We start from the raw sequence: 27,433 nt of genomic DNA on the forward strand, positions 1-27,433 counted from the left end.
CTACTTTCCACTACACATACACATACAACACATCACTACATACACATATACTACTTCACACACACACACACACACACACACACACACACACACACACACAAATACTTTTTCATGCTCTCTCTCTCCCCCTTTCTCTGTCTCTCTCTCTCTCTCACACACACACACACAAAGACACACACATTTGTTTTTGTTGTGAAAATAATCAAAAATAAAATTCAGACGACACAATTGTAAAACTAGTTAAAATATTTCAAAGACATTTATAAATTGCAACATCACAAATATAACACAATACCAAGATAACACAATATATCATCATTCTAAGATATAATAACTTTAATTTATCATACTTCTAATATATCATAACTTTATACATCACAATTCAAAGATACCCAAATATCTATAGCAAACTTTTACTGTCTCCCCACAACACTGCCCCAGTTTAATGAGGTTTAAAAGAGTCAGCAAAATTATAGCAACCCTGATTCACTCAATATACTGTCTGGACTGAATTGGAAGAGAAAATCTTGTTAGATTTATTGGTGTTGTAGATGTACTGGACTTTGTGAGAGATACAGAGTTGTTAGGATGGTGTTGTAGTTGTGTTGTAGGGGTAGGGGTGTTGTAGAAGTGTCAGGAATGAGTATGAGAAACAGTGTTGTTAGAATAGTGTCGTGGGGTATTTTAGATGTATCTGGACCATGTAGAAGAGATAGTGTTGTTATGATGGTGTTGTAGTTGTGTTGTGGCATACACTAGATGTTTTTGGATTGAGTAGGATTCTGAGTAGGACTGAGTGCTGTTAGGATGGTGTTGAAGTAGTGTTGTAAAGTGTTAAATGTATCTAGACTGTATGGGAGAGATAGTGCTGCTAAGGTGGTGATGTAGTGGTTTTGTGAGGTGTTGTGGATGTATCTGGATTGAGCATAAGAGATAGTGTTGTTGGAATGGGATTATAGTTGTATTCTGGGGTACTGTAGCTGTGTCTGGACTGTGTGGCAGAGATAATGCTGTTAGGATGGTGTTGCTGTTCCTAGATGCTTGTAGATGTGTGTAGGTGTTTGCAGTGACTGTGGATATAATGTCAGGAACCATGATTGTTGCAGTGACAAAATATACCTCTCATATATCCCAATGAATTCCTATGAAAGATAATCAGAGATTGTGAGGCCAAACTTATTATATAAGAAGTATAATGAATATCTGTTTTAAACAACATGTTGTTCAAGGGAGGACATTGTGGAATAATCGTTAGTGTTTTAGCTGTGATGTATTAATATCAATTTTAACTGCTGATGAAGTAGACTAGTTTGTCTTCTATCCTGTTATAGCATGGTCCTAAAAGACATCCAACCTTCAAAATGTTGGAAGTCAAAGGTCAAAGTTCAAGTCATCATTCTGATGTTGAAGGTGGTGCTGGTGCTGGTCAGTTAAGAAATATCTAAAGTCCAGAAATTTGCCCTCTGAGATCCACTGAAACTTGTGATTGAACCTGCAAGCCTGTCAACAGTCTGCAAAAGTTGTATGGTATGACCACTGTACCGGTCATCACCATAACCAACCAGGGAGCGTTGTTTGGTCAACAAGGATTTCTGTTTCGATACTTCTTTACCATTCAGAAAGATACGGCCTGAGTTGAAGTGGACGGTGCTTATCTAAAGGCGAGAAAGAATATAGAACGAATGATAGGGTTGTTAATAACTTGTAAACAATATTTACATTACATACATCATCATCATCATCATCATCATCATCGTTTAATGTCCGCTTTCCATGCTGGCATGGGCTGGACGGTTTGACTGGCGAGCCAGATGGCTGCACCAGGCTCCAATCTGATCTGGCAAAGTTTCTACAGCTGGATGCCCTTCCTAACACCAACCACTCTGAGAGTGTAGTGGGTGCTTCTACGTCAAGTGGTACTGGCAATGGCCATGCTCAAATAGTGTTTTTTACGTGTCACCTGCACAGGAGCCAGTCCAGCGGCACTGGCAACGACCTCACTCAAATGTTCTTTTTCATGTGCCACCAGCACAAGTGCCAGTGAGGCATACATTTACACATACATGAATGCAAATATATATATATATATATATATATACACACACACAGAGTAAAAAATGTAGGCATACACACACATGTGCAGTGTCTTGAGCAAGTGCCTTCTATTACAGCCCTGGCCTGGGTTGAGCAAACCCTTGTAAATGGATTTGGTAGTCAGAAACTGAATACAATTTTGAATGTGTGTGTATGTGAATCTACATACACACACACACACACACACACACATATATATATATAAATTTAGTGAATGGAGTAAAACACATATGTTAACTGCATACTTTTATTTCCAACATATGTTTCAAAGATTACAAATTATACCTTCCATAGGAATCGGTGATGTTAAAAATGTAATCTTCTCTTCAGGGAAATGCATGGGAACCAGCTTAAACATAAGACATTTTAACCGAATATGAGAACTGTAGTTGGAGAAGGTTGTTACGTAATTTATTTGAAAAAGCCATTGGAGATTAGGACACTACTAGACAGTACGTATGCATGCATATATATATATATATATATATATATATATATATATATATATATATATATATATATATATATGTGTGTGTGTGTATGTATGTTTATATATGTATGTATATATATATGTGTGTGTGTGTATCTTATCTATAAAAGGCAGATTTTTCTGTGTGTGTGTGTATATGTTGAAAATTCATACATTTACACAATTCCAAATTTCTTGAATGAAAGAATCGGAATTAATATTCTAAATACCATAACTTAGGTCACTGCATCATTTTTTCCGTCAAAATAACACACAGTTACGAATAAAATCCATTAAACTACACAAAATAACATTTTCCCCCCTAATAGAATCTAATTTCCTCTTTTTGAACTCCTACTTTCTCTTATGAACCTTTACGAACGATCCAACAACAAATACAAAAAGAAAGGAAGGAGAAACACTGAAAGTAAAAGAAAACTTTTTCAGTATCAAAACTGAAACAATCACATTTCGATACTGTAATGACAGATACTTTCACTTTAATGGTTTCATTTTCATATTTCGAACTCCGTCCTTCACCGTGATAACAACAACAACAACAAAAATAGCCACACATCTTTCTCAAATACGATCAACAAACATTTATTCCCTACAAACTGTGAGTTCTTTGGAAAATCTTTTCGTAAATCTTGAGATTAACACCCGCATGATTACCTATCTAACCCTAACCCTAACACTGTAGTGAAAATCGAGCGGGTGTTAATCTGAAAATTTAACAATCTTTTTTAAAACACATTTACTTACTAACATTTTTTTATTTAGTGTGTGTGTTGCCCATATATATATACACTTAAGACTTAGTTGTGGGTTGGGAGTTTGATCGGCAGAGGTCATTATTATTATTATTGTTCATTAGTTTTATTTTTATAACGTGCTTTCATTTCCCTACCAAGCGCAGCTCTGTGCGCCTTGGGTATGTGCTGTGGTTTGCTGTGGTGCTCTTATGGTTACTGTATTGAAAGTGTTTTGCGTAGGATGTGTGCAGTACCCAGTAGTGCAATTTTCTGTATGTTATATATATTTGTAAGTCCTGGTGTTTTTGTTATGTATTTGTCTGAATATTTTTTTATTATACCTAAGGCACCTACTATAATAGGAATTGTTTCTGTTTTTAGATTCCACATTCAAGTTACCTCTATTTCCAGGTCTTTGTATTTTGAAAGTTTTTCCATTTCTTTTAGAGAAACGTTGTCATCTGCTGGTATTGATACATCAATTAGTAAGCATTTTTTTCTTCATGATCTTTGACAACTATATCTGGTCTATTTGCCTTAATTTCTCTATCAGTGTGTATTGGCATATCCCATAGTATGCTTGCTTTCTCGTTTTCTGTGACCTTTTCTGGCGTGTGTTTATACCATCTTTTTTCTGTTGTTATTCCATAGTGTTGGCATAGCTTCCAGTGTATATAGGTCCCAGCTCTGTCGTGCCTGTGAATATATTCCTTCTTAGCCAGGATTGGGCAGCCAGAGATAATATGATTTATTGTTTCTTGTCCATCTCCACATATTCTACAGTTACTTGTTATGTTTCTTTTCATTATATGTTTTTGGTAATTTCTGGGGGGAGGCTTTGGTCTTGTGCAGCAATTAAAAATCCTTCAATCTCTGCTTTGAGTCCTGAGCTTCTCAACCATTGCTGGGATTTTTCTCTGTCTATTTCTTTTGCATTTAGTTTAGCCCAGTATTTACCATGTAGGGGCTTTTGTTGCCATCGGTTTATCATGGTCCGTTGCTGTTCTAGTTTTAGTTTGGATTTCATTTGTTTTATAGCTTTTGTTGTTTCTTCTTCTTCTTCGTATTTGTTAGGTAGATTGATTTCTTGTTTGTATTTGTTAGCTTCCTTAAATACTGAAAACAGTTTTTTGTTTTGCTCGTGTTTTGTGGCTATTTGTATTAGTTTTCCTTGCTTCTGGAGTAGGTATTTTTGCAGTCCTCTGGTGGTTATTTTATAATAGTTTTCCAGTTGTATAAGACCCCTGCCACCTTCTGTGCGTTGTATATATAGCCTTTCTATGTCAGATTTTGGGTGGTGCATCCTAGATCCTGTCATTATTTTTCTTGTTTTCCTGTCTATTTTAGATAGTTCGTTTAGTGTCCAGTTAAGGATGTTGTAGCTGTAGCTTATAACTGGGACAGCTAAAGTGTTGATACCCATTATCTTGTTTTTAGCATTGAGCTCTGTTTTTAGTATTGATCTAACTCATCTATAGTACTCTTTCTTTATTTTTTCTTTCATTATTATTATTATTATTATTATTATTATTATTTTCAATTTTTCCCACAAGGGCAGATTGGGGCAGGTGTACAATAGTCGATTATATCGACCCCTGTGTTCAACTGGTACATATTTTTTACACACCGAAAGGGTGAAAGGCAAAGTCGACTTCGGCGGAATTTAAACTCACAACATTGAGATGGGCACAAACCTCCCGTCGCGACACTGATTCTGCAGAACAAGGTTGAGTGTGAAAACCAACTTTAAAGTGTAAATATAGATGGTTTTGAATACACACTCATACATACATATGTACAAATACACACATACATACAAATAAACACATACATACAAATATCTGTCAGTCTCTTCCAAATATGATCGACAGTCAAACATTTATTCCCTACAAACTGAATATCTTTCTTAAAATGCATTTACTTACTACCATATATATATAGAGAGACACAATACACATTAATACACACATGCATACAAATACCTGTCATTTTTTTTTTATTTACTGTGTGTCTATGTGTGTTGCCCAAGCACCATTTGAGCGTGATCGTTACCAGCGTCACCTTACTGGCATGTTAGAAAATCATTCGAGTGAGGTCGTTGCCTGGCGCCCGTGCAGTTAGCACATAAAAAACACCTTTTTGAGCGTGGCCGTTGCCAGTACCATGTGACTGGCCCTCATGCTGGTGGCACGTAGGGGCACCTACTACACTCACAGAGTAGTTGGCGTTAGGAAGGGCATCCAGCTGTAGAAACTCTGCCAGATCAGATTGGAGTCTGGTGTAGCCTTCTGGCTTGCTAGTCCTCAGTCAAATCATCTAACCCATGCTAGCAAGGAAAGCGGACATTAAACGATGATGATGATATATATATGTGTGTGTGTATGTATACAGACAGACAGACAAATAGATAGATAGATAGATAGATAGATAGATAGATAGATAGATAGATAGATAGATAGATAGATAGATAGATAGATAGATGGGTGGGGGAGAGACAGACAAATAGAGAACAGTGGGGAGAAAGTGAGGTAAAAAGGGGAGAGGGAAAAATCTCACCTGTAAAATTGAACTTAAGTGGATTCCACTTTGTATCTGAATAAACCAATGTGCTGGATAATAGGAAGCCAGAACTAATGTGATTGGTTGAAACTGTCTTGTCATGGCTTCTGTGACATTTAATCTGATTGGCTGATGAGCTTTCCATTCATTCATTGTACTAATCACATAGACTTGACTGTTTCTTTCTGAATTTGCCTCTTTGTAGGAATGGCAACCAAATGTCTCTTGGATCTTTTGGTGCCAATATGCAACAGCATTGCTGGAATTTCTCCTTATTGAGCAATTTTTATAAATGGCTGCAAAGGACATCATAGAGGAAAATTGTTATAACTGTTTTTAAATGATGTAAGCATTAGTTTCTGATATAAAACATGCAATTGAAGCAATATTTAATTAAAATAGGGATATACATATACTTAATGTATACACACTTTTGATAGGCCAGTTACTGCAATATATATCCTGAGATAACATTTATTAGAGTTGATGTGCTAAAAAACAATATCAGAGTGTGATGAAAATTCATCCCAGCAGCAGCAGAAGCCTTTTGGGGGTCTTTTCAATGGACAAACTTGCAGCTAGCCACAAGGTTGGATAAGAATTCATAACCTTTGATACAAGGAAAAGTGAATAAAACATTCACCAATGTTGCAACATAGCTGCCCAGTTGATTAGAATCCAGATTACATAACTGAGGCAGATGGCCACTACTGGAACAAATTTCTCTCTCTCTCTCTCTCTCTCTCTCTCTCTCTCTCTCTCTCTCTCTCTCTCTCCCTCTCTCTCTCTCTCTCCCTCTCTCTCTCTCTCTCTCTCTCTCTCTCTCTCTCTCTCTCTCTCTCTCTCTCCCCACCCACCCGTATTTATCATGCTTTTAACATAGCTATCGCATATGAGATGTTATTTCAGAACAAATACTGCAGTGACTGGCTTACAAACAGAGTGAGTATACATTAAATATGATTATATAGATTACTATTTTAACTTATTTCGTTTTTGTATTTGGTGTGCAAGATTCTTTATGGGAATTTGTGTGTTGAAGCATATTTTGTTGTGTCTTGAGAGAGTCATTCTCTTTTAGTGCCTTATTATTTAACACTCACAAGTTCGATTTCCACTCATTTACTTATTTATTTTTCTAAATAAATAAGTAAATGAGTGGAAATCAAACCAGTGTGTGTGTTAGATAATAAGGCATGAAAAGAGAATGACTCTCTCCAGATACAATAAAGTATTTTAACTTAATAATGTCTCAAATCACATATACCAGATTTGTATTTATATGTTTTATGATACACAGATTATTATTCTATATAAATCATTGTTGTCATCATTGTCATCATCATCACCATCATTTAACGTCCATTTTCCATGCTGGCATGGGTTGGATGGTTTGATTGAAAACTGGTAATCTGGTGGGGCTGCACCAGGTTCCATAGTCTGTTTTGGCTTGGTTTCTGCAGCCGGAGGTCCTTCCTAATGCCAACCACTTTATGGAGTGTGCTGGGGGTTCTTTACATATAACCATCACCAGTGCTTTTTAAATGCCACCAACACCAAAGCTTTTTACATGGCCCTTTAGTTTGAATATAAATCAATATAAATATTGATTAAATTCATTATTTAATATAAATATTAACTAAAGATGTTACATCATTGCACAATGATACAACATTCTGTCCGATCCTGCAGACCAATGATGACAGGCGTACCAGCCATTTCCATCCTGTCTTTTATTCAGATACAGTAAGACTTGCACCTATGTTAGAAAGCATCATCACCACCACTACTACCATCATCATCATAACCACCGCCGCCGCCACCACCACCACCACCACCACCACTACTGCCACCATTATTATTAACAACACTGTTGCATTGCTGAATACTGTGTGTTTTAGTTGCGATTATTTACTACAGAACCTATGATAATTTCTACCAGGTTCCTTTAACAATAGTTTGGCATCACAGAACCAAAGACAAAGATTTTTTTATGGAAAAGTTTATGGAGAAGACACTGCAAGAGGTGCCAAACAACTCCCCCAAGCATCCTCTTGCCATGTATTTAAAGCATAAATAAACAAATGAAATTAATAGCCATCTATATATCATACTAAACACATACACACTATCAATGGATCACTGCAGTATTTGTACTGAGCCAATCAACAGTGTCTCTACATTGAGTATGATACATATATTGTTATTTTAACTAACCCTTTAGCATTCAGATTTTTCTTTCAAATTTGATATTTATTCATTCACATTGTATTAAACTAATCATGCATTATCTCATAGCTTTGAGATTTTGATGATGTGACTGTTTATTTTTAGAATGACATTGTGGAGTAGGTGTAAGAAGTCAGATTTGGCTTCATCATCATCATCATCATCATCGTTTAACATCCGCCCTCCATGCTAGCATGGGTTGGACGATTTGACTGAGGACTGGTGAAACCAGATGGCTACACCAGGCTCCAATCTGATTTGGCAGAGTTTCTACACCTGGATGCCCTTCCTAACGCCAATCACTCTGAGAGTGTAGTGGGTGCTAGTCTAGTTTTATATTTTTCAATGTTTCTTTTTTCTCTCAATTTTTTTAATGTGTTTCTTGTTGTTTGAAATAACACAATTCCTATTTCTCTCATCAAAGTTTCTAGACCTTCACAGTCTCATTTTCATCTTCACTGATGAGATATTACCAGCATGTTTTGTTGTCACTTCACAATAGGCAAAGCCAATGTGATTGATTCAGACATAAACACTAGGATTTTAGGAGATGAGGAATTATTTACATTTTTTTTACATTTCACAGATTTGGCTTGTTTGAATATAAAACAAGAAGAATATTTGGGCCGGATATGGTCAGTTTAAATACTAAAGGATTAAGTACTGCCTCAATTGCATTCAAAAAAAGAAAGCACCCAACACCAGGGTAGGCTTATGCCCAGTCAGTCCCTTCTGTTTGTTTGTTTTTTTTAGCCAGATCTGCCATCTATTACTGGCTTGCCAGGCTTGTCACAACTTCACCATATTATCCATTTTTGCCAGCTAAATGGACTGGAGTAACATGAAATGAGGTGTTTTGTACAAGAATACAATGCAATACCTGGTCCAGGAATTGAAAATACAATCTTATGATCATGAGTCCAACACCCTAGCCACATGCCTCCACCCTCGAGCACATAAACTGAAAGAAATACATAACCAAAGTATATTTTACTCACGTAAGCAAGATGTGGGATCATAGCCTTTTCCCTGGCAGTGACACACACCATTCTGACATTCGGACTGGAAGCGAAACGCTGTGTATGGCCAACATTTGTTGTAACATGAGATTGAACTGGAAAATAATGTCTTGTTGCTTGAAGCTATTAATGAAAATATAAAAATACATATAATAAAATAAAATATAATAATGGAAAGCTTAGGTATTTGCGAAGGTTTTGTCTTTGAAATTTTGGTTCAATCTCCAAAAGACAAATTCTTTGTGAGGAATATATTTTAGATGGATAGGAAAGGCGACCAATAGAGTGATAGGTCATAAATCTGAGGTTTTGCATTAACAGAAGAAACTAGATATTATGACATGTCTTTGGGCGACTAACTTATGACTGAGCCACTAATGTATCACTTTCTACTGATTACCTGCTTTCAGTGCTTCCAATTATCCCTCTCTCCCTATCTGTCTGTCTGTCTCTCTCTCCCTATCTGTCTGTCTGTCTCTCTCTCTCTCTTTCTTTCTTCTGTCATATTCCATCTCAACACCCCTCACATCTGTTATCCTTCTCAATGTGCCTTCGCAGCCAACGTCATTGCCCCACTCACTACAGCTACTCTTGTGCACCTCTGGGCCTCCTCAACATCTCCCTCCCCCACCACTCCTACACCTTGCGCATCCCCTTACCATCTCACCTTCTGATCTGTTCTCTTTCCTGAGTCACTTCTATCTCTCTCACCAAACCCCTCTCCATCTCACCAAATCCCTCTCCATCTCTTCATACTGGTAAATATACACATACACGCACACACACACATATATATACATATGTACACACACACACACACTCATGCACGCACACGTACACACACATGCACACACACATGCACAAACACACACACACTTTATTCTTGAGGTAACCTGGCCACCACTGATTTCCTGATAAGAAATATCCCTCCCAACATGAAACCAATGGTAGCCTGGTTACTCCACAAATAAAGAATATTTATCCACCCAATACAGTGTTGAGCACTCATTCTCCCCTGTTCAGTATATACATACATAAATACATGTGTGCATGTGTGTGAGAGAGGGAGAGAGAGAGAGAGAGAGAGAGAGAGAGAGAGAGAGGCTTTTTTCAGTTTCTGGCATCTGAATCCGTTCATCACCATCATCATCATCATCATCATTATTTAACGTCCGTTGTCCATGCTGGCATGGGTTGGACGGTTTGAACAAGCTGACACACTGGAAGGCTGTGCTAGGCTCCAGTTTGATTTGGCATGGTTTTCCTATGGCTGGATGCCCTTCCTAACACCAACCACTCTGAGAGTATAAAGGATGCTTTTATGTACCACTGGCACGGGTGCCATTTGCATGACACCAGTGTGCATTTACTTGCCACCAACATGGGTGCCAATTTGATGAGACCGGTATCTGCCATGTCTGTGATTTTACCTGGCTTGATGGGTCTTCTTCTCAATCACAACATAATGCCAAAGGTCTTGGTCATTGCCTCCATGAGGCCCAACACTCAAAAGGAACTCAGCCACTTTGCCTTCATGAGGCTTTACTCAGTTTGGGGCTATAATAACACACACCTGCCCAAGGTGGCTCACAGTGGGACTGAACCCTAAACCTCATGGTTGGGAAGCAAATTTCTAAACCACCAAGCCATGCCTGCAAGAATTACTGAATTGAGAAATGACATAAGGAAGGAAAATAATTTAAGAATGAAGAAATTAACAAGTGAACAAATAAAGTGAAATGATTTACCAAGAAAAGAGGAATTCTTTAATGTTGAATGTCTGCGAATGTCACTCTGATTTCGGTTCCCAGTTTCTATGTTTGGCAGTGGAATTGTCTGCAAGTGAAAAAACACAAAATCCCTAAATTAAGTTGATTGTTATTATTATCATTATTATTAAATATTAAGCTGGCAGAATTGTTCAGGCAGCAGTATATGTTCTGGTTTTCCCATTCTGAGTTCAAATCCTTTCAAGGTTAATTTCACCTTTTATCATTCCAGGGTTGCTAAAATAAAGTACCACACAAGTACAAGAGTCAATGGTAGTGATGAACCCTCTCTCTCATTCCAAATTGCTGGCCTTGAGCTTATTCTGGACACAATTAGTAGATATTATGAACAGATGTAGGTGTGGCTGTGTGGATGAGATTGGAAGGAAGGCAAAACCGTCTTCAGTGAGATTTGAACTCGGGACATAAAGAACCAGGACAAATGCTAAAAAGTATTTTGCCTGATGCTATATTGATTCTGGTAGCTCTCTAATGGTAATGATGGTGATGATGATGATGATGATGGTGATGATGATGATGATGGTGGTGGTGGTGGTGTGGTGGTGGTGGTGGTGGTGGTGGTGATGGTGATGATGTAAATCTTGCTCTTATGGTTCTAAATTCTTGTGAACTTTAAATATGATCCTATAAATGTGATTTTGTATTTGTGTGAGTGTGTGTGCACACACGCGTACATGCATGTGTGCATGTTTATGAGCATTCATGTGTATATGCGTGTATGTTTGCACACAAGCATGCATGCCTCTCTGTGTGTGTGTGTATGTGTGTGTGTGTTTGTGCACGCATGTGTGTATGTGTGTTCTGATACTTACCACTCTGTTGTCATAAGAAGGATTCAAAGGAGAAGACACTTGAAAGGATAGCACCAATAATATGGCCATTGTCGTCAAGGTAACCACTGCCATGCAACTAACGATGCTGATGAGGATGAATTTCCTTAAACTTCTGAGAGATGAGAGGCATCGGGCAGAGGAAGGTGGTGGCACAGGCCTCAACAGGGGGTACTCCATTGCGTACCTCTCCGAAGCCAGAAACACTGACCTTATGTTCTGGGGTAGCCCCAGGTGGGAGACAGAGAACACAGCATTAGAAGGATGGGAGTCTTTGGAGCATTTCAGATGATTCTGAAGAAGAACAAGAAACATTAAATAGTTGTAGGCATGGATGGGTAGTTTAGAACATTGCTTGCCAACCACGGGGTTTCGGGTTCATTTCCACTGGGTGGCACCTGGGGCAAATGTTTTCTACTCCAGCCTCCAGGTTGAGCAAGGCCTTATGAGGAAGGAAGGAAGGAAGGAAGGAAGGAAGGAAGGAAGGAAAGAAGGAATGAAAGAGTAAAGGAAAGAGTGAAAGAAAGAGTGAAAGAAAAGAAAGAAAAAGAGGAAGAAAAGAAAGAATAAAAGGAAGGAAGAAAGAAAGAAAGAAAAGAAAGAAGAAAAAGAAGAAAGAAAGAAAGAAAGAAAAGAAAGAAAAAGAGGAAGAAAAGAAGGAATAAAAGGAAGGAAGGAAGGAAGAAAGAAAGAAAGAAAGAAAGAAAGAAAGAAAGAAAGAAAAGGAAGAAAAAGAGGAAGAAAAGAAAGAATAAAGAAAGGAAGAAAGAAAGAAAGAAAGAAAGAAAGAAAGAAAGAAAGAAAGAAAGAAAGAAAGAAAGAAAAAAAGAAAGAACGAAAGAAAGAAAAAGAAGGACAGAAGGAAGGAAGGAAGGAAGAAAGGAAGGAAGGAAGGAAGGTAGAAAAGGAGAGAGGAAGATAGAGAGAGACAAGATAGATGAGAGAAAAAGACAGAGAGAGAAATAGTTGATTTCTCTAATGGCCTATATTAGGATTAGCCTCTCTCTCCCTCTCTCTCTCTCTCACTCTCTCTCTTTCTCTCCCTCTGCATCTTCTCTTTCACTTATGCGACCAACAACAACTCCCAACCCTAAATCCCTTCACATCAACAATAAACTTTGTTTGCATAAATATGACACTAAATACACTCTGTGTGTGTGTGTGTGTGTGCATGAGAGAGAGAGAGAGAGAGAGAGAGAGAGAGAGAGAGACTTCTTTTTACTAAGTGTGTATGTATGCATCTATCTATATGTGTGCTTGCATATATACATATATATATATATATATATATATATATATATATATTTATATATATATATATATATATATATATATATATATATATATATATATTTATATATATATATGTATATATATATATATATATATATATATATATATATATATATATATATATACATATATATATATACATATATATGTATATACATACATACATATATATATATACATATATATATATATACATACATATATATATATATATATATATATATATATATATATATATATATATAAATATATATGTATATATATATATATATGTATATGTATATAAATTCAAAAGGGGATAAAACTCTTTTGCAAGAATTTTATCAAGAAGCCAGTGTGTAAAAAAAAAAATCATAAGGGAAATTTCTATTCCCAAGAATATAATTATTCGTTTATATTTATATAATGGGCATTACTATTATTATTTTTTCTGTAGTAATGCCCATTATATAAATATAAATGTATATATATATATATATATATATATATATATATATATATATATATATATATATATGGGAGAATTTACGAAAAAAACAACAACAGACAAAGACAGGTGGTGTAAACAACAAATGGATGTATTAGTTTAACGCACGGGAAGTGAGAAAGTCTTTGACGTTTTGAGCCTACGCTCTTCTGCAGAAAGAAATAAGGAGAGAAACAAGGAGAGAAACAAGGAGAGAATATATATATATATATATATATATATGTTGTGCATATGCGAATATGGATGGCTACATGAGTGTGTGTGGTGTGTGCACGCGTGTGTATATACATGCACACACATGCATCAGATTGTACATATGTGGTGGTGGTGGTGGTATTACATTACACAGTATGTGAGGGGATGGAGGGAGATTTTACAACATCTGGAAATTAAAGTATAGAATTATAGTTGTGATGAATGGTTGCATGGGTGGATGGATGGACACAGACAGATACACAGATAGATAGATAGATACATAAACCGACAGATGAATGGATTTATAAATAGTTCACATTCTACCGAGGTTGATTTTGCCTTTCATCCTTTTGGGGTTGATAAATTTAAGTACCAATTGCATACTGGAGTGGATCTATTTGACTGGCTCCCCCTCCCCTAAAATTTCAGGCCTTGTGCCTAGAGTAGAAAAGATAAATAGATAGATTTATACTTTCATACAGATATCTGTGTTTTATAAAATGTTTTATAGTTATATAAAAATATATATTTACATATATTTAATATGTATTTAATACAGCAATAGGCACAGACGTGACTGTGTGGTAAGAAGTTTGTTTCCCACCTGACCACATGGTTCTGAGTTCAGTCCCACAGCATAGCATCTTGGGCAAGTCTTTTCTGCTATAGCCCCAGACTTACCAAACCCTTGTGAGTGGATTTGGTAGACGGAAACTGAAAGAATCTTTTTGTGTGTGTGTGTATATATATATATATACAGGGTGTCCACAAAGTCTGGGTACATGGAGTAAATAAAATCATAGCATAAACAATTAAATATAAGAAATGATAATTTCTTAAAGTATGTGTTAATCCCCATGTACCCAGATTTTGTGGACACCCTGTATAGACTTATAGACATATGTGTATATACATAAATATAAATAAAATTATTAACCATCGTGCCAACACCCACCTTGAGCACCTCTTTGAGCTCCATGTGTCTAACACATGTGGGCACGTCTACAAAGTCAGAAAACAGAACAGCTTCCATGACTTTCTGAAACATTTTTTCACACCCAGAGTTGCTGAAGCATGGAACAAACTACCTGCATCAGTTGTTCATTGCCAAGACATTGCATCCTTTAAAACCTCCATGCTTCCTAGAATTCACCAACACTACACCTGATATCCCCCCCACCTCCATACGCATGCACACATATATATATCATGACTCAGACACTGTTCACTTTCCTGACTTTTGTACATAATTCTATGCATTGTACGTACACCTTTGATGAGTTGTGGTGCACCTGAACACTATACACAATAATTTCATTATTATTATTATTATTATTATTATTATTATTAAGGTGGCGAGCTGGCAGAAACGTTAGCACGCCGGGCGAAATGCTGAGCGGTATTTCGTCTGTCTTTATGTTCTGAGTTCAAATTCTTCTGAGGTCAACTTTACCTTTCATCCGTTTGGGGTTGATAAATTAAGTACCAGTTGCATACTGGGGTTGATCTAATTGACTGGCCCCCTCCCCCTAAAATTTTGGGTCTTGTGCCTAGAGTAGAAAAGATTATTATATATATCTATCATCATCATCATCATCATCGTTTAACGTCCGCTTTCCATGCTAGCATGGGTTGGACGATTTGACTGAGGACTGGTGAAACCGGATGGCAACACCAGGCTCCAGTCTGATTTGGCAGAGTTTCTACAGCTGGATGCCCTTCCTAACGCACATATATATACGCACACACACACACACACGTATACATGTACACATGTATATATTTTTGTGTCCGTCTTTGGGTTTGGGTTTGCCCACCACTACTACTGGACAATCGGTGTTGGTTTGTTTATATCTCCATAACCTAGCAGTTCAGCAAAAGAGACTGATAGAAAAATATCAGACTTTAAAAATAAATACTGGGGTTGATCTGTTTGACTAAAACTTTCAAGGCAGTGCCCCAGCATGGCCACAGTCTAATGACTGGAAGAAGCAAAAGAAAAAAGAAAAAAGACATGGATGACCTTTTGTGTATTTCATGAAATTTTTAAAAATATATTTTTAGCCATTTTATGACATTTTCATGAATTTTCACATATTTTCTTTTATCTTTTTTTGATATATTTTTTCTGTGATTCTTTCATTTATTTCAGTCATTTGACTGCGACCATGCTGGAGCACCACCTTTAGTCGAAGAAATCGACCCCAGAACTTATCCTTTGTGAGCCTAGTACTTATTCTATCGGTTTCCTTTGCCGAACCGCTAAGTTACGGGGACATAAACACACCAACATTGGTTGTCAAGCAATGGTGGGGGGACAAACACCAACACACAAACAAATATATATATATATATATACACGACAGGCTTCTTTCGGTTTCCATGTACCAAATCCACTCACAAGGCTTTGGTCGGCCCGAGGCTATAGTAGAAGACATTTGCCCAAGGTCCCACGTAGTGGGACTGAACCTGGAACTATGTGGTTGGTAAGCAAGCTTCTTACCACACAGCCTTTTGATATTTTCTACATTTTTCCCAACCGTTTTTGGGATTTCTCTTTTTTGCCTCAAAACTTAATTCATTTCTGTTTTTGACTTCGTTTTTGTGGCCCAGCTTGACCTGGTCAGATAAAGTTGGTCAGCAAAAAAGAGGAATTGCAGGAAATCACAGCAGACAATAAGTGTGTAATGACAGGGTTTCATGTGAGAGAGGCAGGTACAGAGGAGGGGGGGCAATGAACAGTGGGGGGAGGAGGTGGAAAAAGAAGGTAGGGAGGAAGAGAGAGACAGAAAAGGGGGAAAGGGGAAGTGGAGAGAGAAGGGGAAAGAGAGATAGGGGAAGGGAGGAATGGGGAGATAAATACAGCTATTTAAATACTGTCCTAACTCTTAGACATCTGCACAAACACAGAGCACACACGCACACACGCACACACACACACACACACACACACATACATACAAACAAACAAACAAAAATATCCTGTTGTTGGTGTTGAAATTCCAATGAAGGAACCTTGGATCTAGGTTAGAAACCAGTTCTTTCTCCATTGGCAAGAAATCTTGAAATAAAGTGAATAATGACATACATACATACACACACACACACACACACATACATACATACATACATACATACACATACATACATACATACATAATACATACATACAGACAGACATACATACATACATACATGGCAAAAGTTTAGATTCAGATGAATATGGTACTTAAGTTGAGGCACCAGAATTTAGTACTGTATTATCCAATAAAATTTCAAAGTAATGTGATTAAAATCAAAATAAGCAACAAGGATATCCTTGTTGTTTATTTTGATTTTAATACATACATACATATATATATATATATATATATATGTATATATATATATATATATATATATATATATATATATATATATATATATATATATATATATATATATATATATACCATCATCATCATCATTGTTGTTTAACATCTGTTTTCCCTGGTGGTATGGGTTGCTTGGTCCAATAGGAACCAACAAGCCAGGGTTTGCTTTGGCATGATGTGTGTGTACATGTGTGTACGCATACACACACAAACTCATTATTATCTTCATCTCATCAATCACCATCTTTCACCATTCATCTTCCCTACCAGTATGAGTTGGATAGAACAAAGGGTCTGACAGGGCCAAGAACTGCCTCATGCTCCAATGTCTCCTGTGGCATAGTTTCTATGGCTAGGATGCCCTTCTAATGCTAACTGCTTTGGGGGGTGAACTGGGTACTTGTTACATGGCACCAGCACGAGTGAGGTCACCATATAACTTGCAAGACTAAGATCCCCTTCAGCTGAGTGGGACCTGTAGTCCCACTTAATGCTAAGTGATGAAGGATTAAAGAATGAAGGAAGAGGCCAGATTAGGTTTCATGCTGTAGAGGAGATACATGGCTGCTTACATTATACAAAAGAAGGTAGGAGTAATGAAGGTGGAGCTGCAAAAAGAGATAAAGAGGGTGGTGAGAAGATGCCAGGGTGGGCCCTCAAGGTACAAGGATGTGAATGGAGGTGAGTGGGGACAGAAGAACAGAAAGGGTGGTTGGGTAGATGTTGCAAGAATGTATGGAGAGAGTGAGGGATGATTAGAGATGAGATAAGAGTAGAGCAGAATATAAATATGTTAATTATGAATTGGAAGAAAGATAGGTGAGATTAAGTGATGACTAGAGAATGGATAGATTTGAGGGAGTAGATGTAGTGAATGGTGGACATGAGTGGAGGGGTAATTGAGGACAGATATAGACTACAAAGAAGATAGGGGAGAGTAGGTGATGACTTGCAGTCCAGAAAGGGATAAGGAGTGGCAGAATGGTAATAATAATGCAGTAGTCATGGGAAGGATGAGAGGAAGAGAAATTACGTTTTGGTGGATAGGTTGCAAAAGTGTTGAGGACAGAGGGTGATGTGGTGCAAGAGGAGAAGGAGAGACAGTTTGAAAGCAGAGAAGAATGATCAATATAAGATGTGAGTGGAGAGGAAAAATATTAAGCATGAAAGATGTATATTAAGTGAAATGGTTCTAAGTAGTGAGATAGATAACTAGTATCACAGAATAAGATGATAATGAAATATATAGTTCTGCTCTCATTTAATTACTGCAGCAAACTAATGCAAATGATTGAGGGATCAATGATAAGGAGATGAAAGGCAGTTGAAAAGACTTGACAAATCTTAATTTCTCTGGGATAAGGGCTTCTTGAGCACCACATATTGCCAGTCATTTCAGTTTTTTCTAATCATTTTCTCTGTGGGGTTCAAAGCCCTGAGATTAGCTTTCACTACTTTGTTCCATGTCATCCTGGGCCGCTCTCTTCTGCAAGCTCAATCCACTTTAAATGATTACTACTTCTTTATATGGCTATCCTCATCCATACACATCACATGTCCATAACCGTACAGTCTTCTCTATTGTCAACCACATCTGATTCCTTTTATACACAATTTTTTGTACTTTTTCATTAATGCACACTAACATTGCATATGCAACAGAACATGACAGCTTTATTTCTTTCTAATCTTTCCAAGTCCTCTGCATTTAGGGCCCACATCTCACTACCAAGTAGCATTACTGTTTGTACACAAATAATCTACTTTTCAATCTGAGAGAGAGAGAGAGAGAGAGAGAGAGGGAGAGAGAGAGAGAGAGAGAGACCTTCTATTACCAACAGAGGTAACAGCTCTCTGAACTTTTTCCAACTTGTTCTTATTCCAGTAATTATACTTTCAGAACAACTCTTCCACTACTAATTAGGTCATCCAGGTAATTGAAGCTATCTCCTATCCTGAAGGATCTCCTGGGGTATTTGAAAAAGCCTATTTCCAATGCACTCAGAGTGTTTATTGTTCCTGTACATCTTCCACATAGAAACACTACTTTCTCAGTTAACCTTCCTCTGATTCCACTGCATCTCTTGAGTGCCCTTAGTTTGCATTGGGTACGCTATACAGAACTTCTACTTACTCCTTCTCTACATATCAAGTAGGGTCATTTCTTTGATGAAAGCAGAGTCCTGCCTGTTTTCCTGTTCACTAAAACTTTGGTCATTTCAAAATTAACTTTGAACTCATCTGATTTTAGGCTTTGCTTCCACATCTGGAATTTCTATTCTAATTCTCCTACATGTTCAGTTATAAGATCAAGATTAAAAGCTTAAAGCAGTTCCCACATGCAACTGGTCTTAAACTCCTCTGTAATTGCCAGGAGGGCTATAATGAATAGTAGGGGACTGAGAACAGAGTTGTAATAAAATCCTATCTGCATGCTAAAATTATTTCTGTACTCATTAACTCAATTCTGCAGATTGCTTGTATGGGTTTCACTAGCTATTTGTCTCAGCCAAGCCTCCTCAGAGACTAGCAGATCATAGTGCAAAAGATTCTGTCAAAAGTTATCCCCAGGTTGATAAATGCTAAGTACAGTGGCTTAGTTTTAGCCAAATGCTTCTCTGGCCATTGCTTCATCAGGAAGGGAGCACCCATATTACTTTTCCTTTGCACAAAATGAAATGGCATCTCATCTACTCTTGTTCTCTCTCTCTCTCTCTCTCTCTCTAATTAATTGAGCTATAACTATTTCCAAACTTTCATCATCTGCTCCAGCAATCTGATGCCTCTGTAATTTCCTCTCTATCAAGCATATCCTTTACCCTTGTAACAGTTCACCATAATTCTGCTATAACTCTTTCCTGTACAAACTAATTAACTACAAGGGTCATTAGGCTGTATTTTACTCTACTGGGTATTTTAAGTATCTCAGCAGTGATTCCTGATGGACCAGGGGCTTCCCTTGGCATCATATCCTTAACTGCTTTATCTATCACACTGCAATTCACTACAACGACTGGACTCTCTGCCAGGTTCATATTTGGAAGACTCTCTATTTCTTACACATTCTCATTACTTAGTTCCCTTCCACAATAACACTTTCATGCCTCTTTCTTTTCAGAATCACTCAGTTTCTGCTGTTTCCCTTACTAAATAAACCTATCACCTAGCTTCTCTTCCAGCTCCCTGGTATACTTCTCTACTATTTTTCTTTCAATCTTTCCAGGCCTTGCCACTTTGCTTTTATGGTTCTGTCTACTTCATTGTCCCACCATGGTAATCTAGCTGGAACTTTGAACAATCTACAGATCTGGTTTCTGGTGCTCAGTAGGATGTTCTCTAAGAACTCCCATTTATCCTCAGTAATATACATCTCTATCTCCTCCTGTTTCAATTAGAACTTCTCTAAATTTTTGATTATCCAGGGGATTTTTTTAAGCTTCCATGTCTTTTTTTTTCCCAGACAGATTTGTGTCTCTGAGTCCTTTTAACTCTAACCTATGTTGAGTTGTACATCCTTCACCAGGAATGGATTTTGCATTTACAACTATCTGTCTATCCTGTCTTCTGGTGGGAATATAGCATTTAATCTAGCAATTAATAATTCTTCCTACAATGGGCACAAGGCCTGAAATTTTGGGGGCAGGGTGCCAGCTGATTACATTGATTCCAGTACTCAACTGGTACTTGTTTTACCAACCCTGAAAAGATGAAAGGCAAAGTGGACCTCTATGGAATTTCAACAAAGAACATAAAAAAGAGTTGGAAGAAATACAGAAAGTCATTCTTTCCAGCACTCTAATGATTCTGCCAGCTCACTGCCCTTCTACAGATTAATAATGGAGAAAGTATATATTTATATATACTCGTGTTTTACACAAACAAACTTATATATAGTGGAGGCGCAAACGCCCAGTGGTTAGGGCAGCGGACTCGCGGTCATAGGATCGCGGTTTCGATTCCCAGACCGGGCGTTGTGAGTGTTTATTGACTGAAAACACCTAAAGCTCCACAAGGCTCCAACAGGGGATGGTGGCGAACCCTGCTGTACTCTTTCACCACAACTTTCTCTCACTCTTACTTCCTGTTTCTGTTGTGCCTGTAATTCAAAGGGTCACACTGTGTCACGCTGTGTCACACTGAATATCCCCGAGAACTATGTTAAGGGTACATGTATCTGTGGAGTGCTCAGCCACTTACACGTTAATTTCACGAGCAGGCTGTTCCGTTGATCGGATCAACTGGAACCCTCGACGTCGTAAGCGACGGAGTGCCAACACAGAATATATATATAATTAAGATTCAGTTGAATTAGGTACTTAAGATAAGGCACCAAGTCAGTCCGGTATTGTTTGCACAGCTTGAAGTTAGGTGAATAAAGAGCACAAATGAGTAACAAAGATGTCCAGGCATCAATGCATTACGGCTGTTTCAAGTGGCTGCATTTAATCAATCAATGTAAAGATTACATCAATTTGAAATAATCGGCTCTCCTCGGATGCGTATGACCACATAGATTTCCAACATACAGGATACTCCTGCTACAGTAATAGCAAAAAGAAGCAATCTAATTATCTTAGTCTCAAGTACTGATGAAAAATTTGCTAAAAAATTATAATGGAGTATTTTGTATGTTGGAAATCTCTATGGTCGTCTGCATCGGATGTCATGTTTTCATTGGTCACTTAAATGGAGTCGCTTGAAATGGCCATAATGCACTGATAGCTGGACATCCTTGTTACTTATTTGCTTTGTGTGTGTGTGTGTGTGTGTGTGTGAGTGTGTGTGTGAGAGTGTGTGTGTGAGAGTGTGTGTGTGTGTGTGTGTGTGTGTGTGTGTGTGTGTGTGTGTGTGTGTGTGTGTGTGTGAGTGTGTGTGACGATACAATGGGACGATACAATGAGTTTTCTGCATGTAAACAATATAAATAACAATTAAAATTGAATAAATTAAAACTCCCAAAAGGGGAGGTGCTTTAAGGTCCTCATGGAAAAACCCACAAAAGCCACAGGTGCCTGATCAACATTGTATACAGCGCTTAGGTGCACTACAACTCATCAGGAAACGTAGCTAAAACTGCATGAACAGGACATAGAATAATGCACAGGAAGTGAACAGTGAATGAGTTGTTTTAAAAACAAAGGTGGGTGGAGAGGGACATCAGGTGCGTTGTTGTGTGTGTATATATATATATATATATATATATATATATATATATATATTATCATCATCATTTAACGTTCATTGTCCATGCTGGCATGGGTTGGATGGTTTGACTAGGGCTGGTAAGCTGGAAGGCTGCACCAGACTCTAGTCTGATTTAACATGGTTTTCTACAGCTGGATACCCTTCCTTACGCCAACATATATATATATATATATATATATATATATATATATATATATATATATATATATATATATAAAAATTTAGTAAATGGAGTAAAACGCATATTAAAAAAAAATACATACATATATATATATATATATATATATATATATATATATGTGGGGTTGTTGTAGGATTTTCAAGCGAGATTGTTGCCGGTGCCCCTGGACTGGCTCCTGTGCGGGTGACACATGAGGTTTCTCGAGCGAGATGAGCGTGGCCGTTGCCAGTACCGCCTGACTGGCCTTCGTGCGGGTGACACGTAAAAGCACTCACTACACTCTCTGAGTGGTTGGCGTTAGGAAGGGCATCCAGCTGTAGAAACTCTGCCAAATCAGATTGGAGCCTGGCGTAGCCATCTGGTTTCACCAGTCCTCAGTCAAATCGTCCAACCCATGCTAGCATGGAAAGCGGACGTTAAACGACGATGACAACGACACACACACACACACAACAGATTCTTTCAGTTTCCATCTACCAAATCCACCCACAAGGCCTTGATCAGCTCTGGGCTATTGTAGAAGGTACAGGCACATGCTCAAGGTACCACACAGTGGGACTGAACCTGGATCACACACACACACACATTTACAAATTTACTTGCCATCATGTGAAGAAAACAATATTAAGTGTGTTAACAGTTGAAAATGAAAGAAGAAGAAGAAGAAACCAAGTTTTATGACTTACATATGACAGGGTATTTTTCAGTAATGATCTCCACATGTCACTATCCTTTCTAAACTGACCACCACCACTGGACACTGGTCACTGTAGATGAGGAAATACTGGAATGACAGCTGAGACCAATGAGTGCCAATGTCACCTGAACTGACCAGTCTTTTGTGAGAAACACCAGTACAGCAGCAAGGAACAGCCCTGAGTGTTCTGTGGTTTGTGTGTGTGTGTAGCTGTATGTAAGAGTATATGGAGAAGGCAAACTGTGTGTGTGTGTGTGTGTGTGTGTGTGTGACTGTGTTTGTGTCTATTTGTGTCTGTGTATGTGTATGTGACTGTGTGTGTGCCTGGCTTTATGTGTGTGTCTGTACAGGTGAATATGACTTTGTGTGTGTGTGTGGGGGGGGGGCCATGTATATGTGTGTATATGTATGTGTGGGGGGGGAGGTACCTGGCAATGTGTGATTACTTGTGATTGTATGTGCGTCTGTCTATGTGTGAGTACTTGTGTGTATATGTGTGTGTGTCTGCCTTTATAAGTATACCTGTATGCATATGTTAACTTGTTTGTGTATGGAAGTAGTATATGCATGTGTGGTTGTGTACGAGTGCATGTATGCCTCTGTGTGTGTGTGTATGTGTGTGTGCATGCGTGACTGTGTTTGTGTCTGTATGTGGCTGTGTATGTGATTGTGTGTGTGTGTACAGGTGAATATGACTGTGTTTGTGTGTGTGTGTGTATGGCCATGTATATGTGTGGCTGTATGTATGTGTATGTGATGGGGTAGGTACATGGCAATGTGTGATTACATGCGATTGTGTGTGTGTGTCTGTCTGTCTATGTGTGAGTACTTGTGTGTATGTGTGCCTTTATATACCTGTATGTGTATGGAAGTGGTATATCTGTGTGTGTGTGATTATATATGAGTGTGTGTATATGTATGTCTATGTGTGATTGTGTGTGGTGAAGGAAATTTCACTCTCTTCTCTCTCTCTGTCAAGCTAAGTATGAGTACTTGTGTGTGTGTGTGAGTATGTAGATAGAGGGGATAATAGTGATGGTGGAGGTCGTGATGGCAGTAAACGTGTTAGTAATGGTAAAGTGGTGATGGTGGTGGTGGTTTATAAGCACCAAGCAAATCCATGGCTGACCAAGTGGGGGTGGGGAGATGTGATGTCAGGTGACAGGAATAAGAACAGACACCTCCAATGACCTGACATGTTTACCACTGAATAAATTCTTCTACACACACACATACATACTCATACATACATACACACAGACATTCCCCCTCCCCATGCTCTATATCTTAATCGTGATGTAGGCTCTGAAAGCTGAAATGTAAACATCCTTTGCATGTGTGTTTGTGTGTGTGAGAGAGACATACAGACAGACAGAGACATACAGACAGCCATATTTGTGCCTGTGTGCATGAATGTGTAATTTTTATATACTCTTTGTTTCAGGCGTTGGGCTGAGGCCAAGCTGGGATACCAACCAGAACAGGCTTTTGTTGAACAGCTCACCTTTAGTACCTGCTTTTTTTTTTTTTTGTATGGTACTTATTCCATCAGTTTTGTTTGCTGGACACATATATAAACAAACCAACACTGGTTGTCAAGTGGTGGTGGTGGGGGGACATTCACTAAACACACATACATTTATATATTCTTTTATTTACAGTTCTATATTTGAGAAATGAGGAATTATGTGCATTATTTACATTTGACAGATATTTGTCCTCATGTTGTTTGTTGTTAACACAACATTTCAGCTGATATACCCTCCAGCCATCATCAGGTGTCTTGGGGAAATTTTGAACCTGAGTTTTTGTTCCTAAGGTATTTTTCGATGTTATTATTATTATTATTCAAGTCACTGCTTGGAATCAAACTCAGAATCTTGGGGTTGCGCTCTTAACCACTACGCCATATCCCTGCAGGCAATTATGGAGTAAATTTTAGAGCTTAGAAATCTAATACTTTCCTATCCCTGCTGGAGCACCACCTTTAGTCGAACAAATCGACCCCAGGATTTATTATCTGTAAGCCCAGTACTTATTCTATCGGTCTGTTTTGCCAAACTGCTAAATTCTAGGGACGTAAACACACCAACATCGGTTGTCAAGCGATGGTGGGGAGACAAACATAGACACAAATACATGCATGCATACACACATATATATATAGTGATAGATATATATATATATGATGAGCTTTCAGTTTTCATCTACCAAATCCACCCGCAAGGTTTTGATCGGCCCGAGGCTGTAATAGATGACATTTACCCAAGGTGCCACACAGTGGAACTGAAACCAGGACCATATAGTTGGGAAGCAAGCTTGAAAATCTTCCACACAGTTTCTGTTAACCAAAGGCATCGTTCAGCACAGGACTACTGAAGAAAAAGAAATGTCCAAGGTGCAGTGAAGTGAGACTGAACCCAAAATCACAATTGAAAAACAAGCTTCTTAACCACACAGCCATGCCTGCACATGTACGTGTGTATATATAAAAACATGCATATGTACGTCTATGAATTGTGTTTGTTTGTGTGTGTGTATGAGACTATGTGCATAAAGAAAATGATATATAAATCTACTAAACCAGGGTTAATCTGATGTCAAGCAACAACGCACCTGATAACAACTAACCACTGCATGTCAGGGTGTGCAGGGTGGTCCCTTATTCAGATGGAGGCCTCTTTTTTGTAATCTATTTTAGTAAGGATTGGAGGGGTGGGGCAGCCCACAGCATAAAAGATATTGCATTGTCCACTGAAGAAGAAGAAGAAACAGGATGAGCAGCTGCTGTTTTAAATAAGGGTGTCACTCCATTAGTTATGATGACGAATGTTCCAGTTGATCCAATCAATGGAACAGCCTGCTCGTGAAATTAATGTGAAAGTGGCTGAGTACTCCACAGACACAGATAACCTTAATTTAGTTCTCAGGGTGATTCAGCATGACACGGTGGATGTGACAATTCTGACCTTTTGAAATACAGGTACTACTCAGTTTTGCCAGCTGAGTGGACTGGGGCAACATGAAATAAAGTGTCTTGCTCAAGGACACAATGTGCTGCCAGGTATTGAACTCACGACCTTACACTTGTGAGCTGAATACCCTGCTAAGCCATGTGCCTTCACAACAATGGCAACAACATTATACATTTCCTGGGCCTAGACAATAACAGCAAAAACACACACACACAAGCATAGGCGTGGCTGTGTGGTAAGTAGCTTGCTTCCCAACCACATGATTCCAGGTTCAGTCCCATTGCACGGCACCCTGGGCAAGTGTCTTCTACTAGAGCTTCGGACCGACCAAAGCCTTGTGAGTGGATTTGGCAGACGGAAACTGAAAGAAGCACATCATATATATATATATGTGTGTGTGTGTGTGTGTGTGTGTGTGTGTTTCTGTGTGTGTCTGTCTGTCTGTCCTCCACCATCACTTGACAACCAATGTTAGTGTGTTTACATCCCCGTAACTTAGCGGTTCGGCAAAAAGTGACCGATAAAATAAGTACTAGGCTTACAAAGAATAAGTCCTGGGGTCAATTTGTTCGACTAGAGGTGATGCTCCAGCATGGCTGCAGTCAAATGACTGAAACAAGAAAAACAAAAAAATGATTTTGCTTAGACATAACGATACTAATAATCAGCTATTAAAACTCAATAAACTTATGTTTTAGGACATAATATTAATTAATGAACAACAAGAGAACAGGAATTATGTAATCACCTTCATTAGCTGACAGCTGTTTCAGCTATAAGAAGCAGTATACTCATAGATGAGTACCTGTGCAACATCCTATAGCTTCCTCAGAGCTATTAAAATGAAGTGTATCTTTATTTCATTTAAGTATAAATAAATACAATTTTATTCAATAAGCAAAGAATTTAACAATTTTATTTTTGTAGATTTTTTTCCCCCCAATTTTTGAAATTAATTTTAATTTTTCCAATTACAATTATCACAGAATTTACTTCATGCAATCTTACAAAGAATCATAATATGTGATTCTACATTTCAAATGATATCACAGTTGAGGAATCCTACAAACCAATGATTGAGTCTCTACGTTGTCAAATGATCTGCCAGAAATAACAACAAATTCCTTCCTCACCTCACACAGTCGAAGAAAAGGAAGGGACATATTGGATAATGCCGTATTGAAAACATTGTTTCACTTTCTTCTTCTTATTCTTGAAGTGGAGGCAGTGAGCTGGCAGAATCGCTAGCACGCCGGGCGAAATGCTTAGCGGTATTTCGTC

At 38.0% G+C, this 27,433-nt stretch overlaps 1 protein-coding gene across 3 annotated transcripts; it reads right to left on the reverse strand.

Annotated features, from left to right (window-relative positions):
• Window positions 1–310: 310 nt before the first annotated feature.
• Window positions 311–27,415, reverse strand: LOC106877477 (uncharacterized). Of its 3 annotated transcripts, none has more exons than XM_014926387.3 (6): window positions 26,901–27,415; window positions 11,728–12,039; window positions 10,874–10,961; window positions 9,105–9,248; window positions 5,875–6,173; window positions 311–1,655 (listed from the first exon to the last, which is right to left on the reverse strand). In XM_014926387.3, the coding sequence occupies exons 1-6, from the start codon at window positions 26,904–26,906 to the stop codon at window positions 1,431–1,433; spliced, it is 1,074 nt and encodes a 357-aa protein (XP_014781873.1). In that variant the 5' UTR covers window positions 26,907–27,415; the 3' UTR covers window positions 311–1,430. The 3 variants fall into 3 exon arrangements, with proteins under 3 accessions (XP_014781873.1, XP_014781872.1, XP_089199114.1); XM_014926386.3 differs by lacking the exon at window positions 26,901–27,415 and adding an exon at window positions 23,167–24,303; XM_089342988.1 differs by lacking the exons at window positions 11,728–12,039; window positions 26,901–27,415 and adding an exon at window positions 23,167–23,339.
• Between the last annotated feature and the right edge of the window lie 18 nt (window positions 27,416–27,433).

The sequence above is a fragment of the Octopus bimaculoides genome, chromosome 26, assembly GCF_046866305.1.
Source record: "Octopus bimaculoides isolate indiv1 chromosome 26, ASM4686630v1, whole genome shotgun sequence".
Classification (NCBI taxonomy): domain Eukaryota; kingdom Metazoa; phylum Mollusca; class Cephalopoda; order Octopoda; family Octopodidae; genus Octopus; species Octopus bimaculoides.

Excerpts from the sequence above, each read along its gene's own strand:
- LOC106877477 (XM_014926386.3), bottom strand. The coding sequence starts at position 23,202 with ATGTGGAGATCATTACTGAAAAATACCCTGTCATAT. Across the intron at positions 12,040-23,166 it reads TGAAAAATACCCTGTCATAT|AATCATCTGAAATGCTCCAA; the intron begins GTAAGTCATAAA and ends GTTCTTCTTCAG. Across the intron at positions 1,656-5,874 it reads ACTTAAGTTCAATTTTACAG|ATAAGCACCGTCCACTTCAA; the intron begins GTGAGATTTTTC and ends TCTCGCCTTTAG.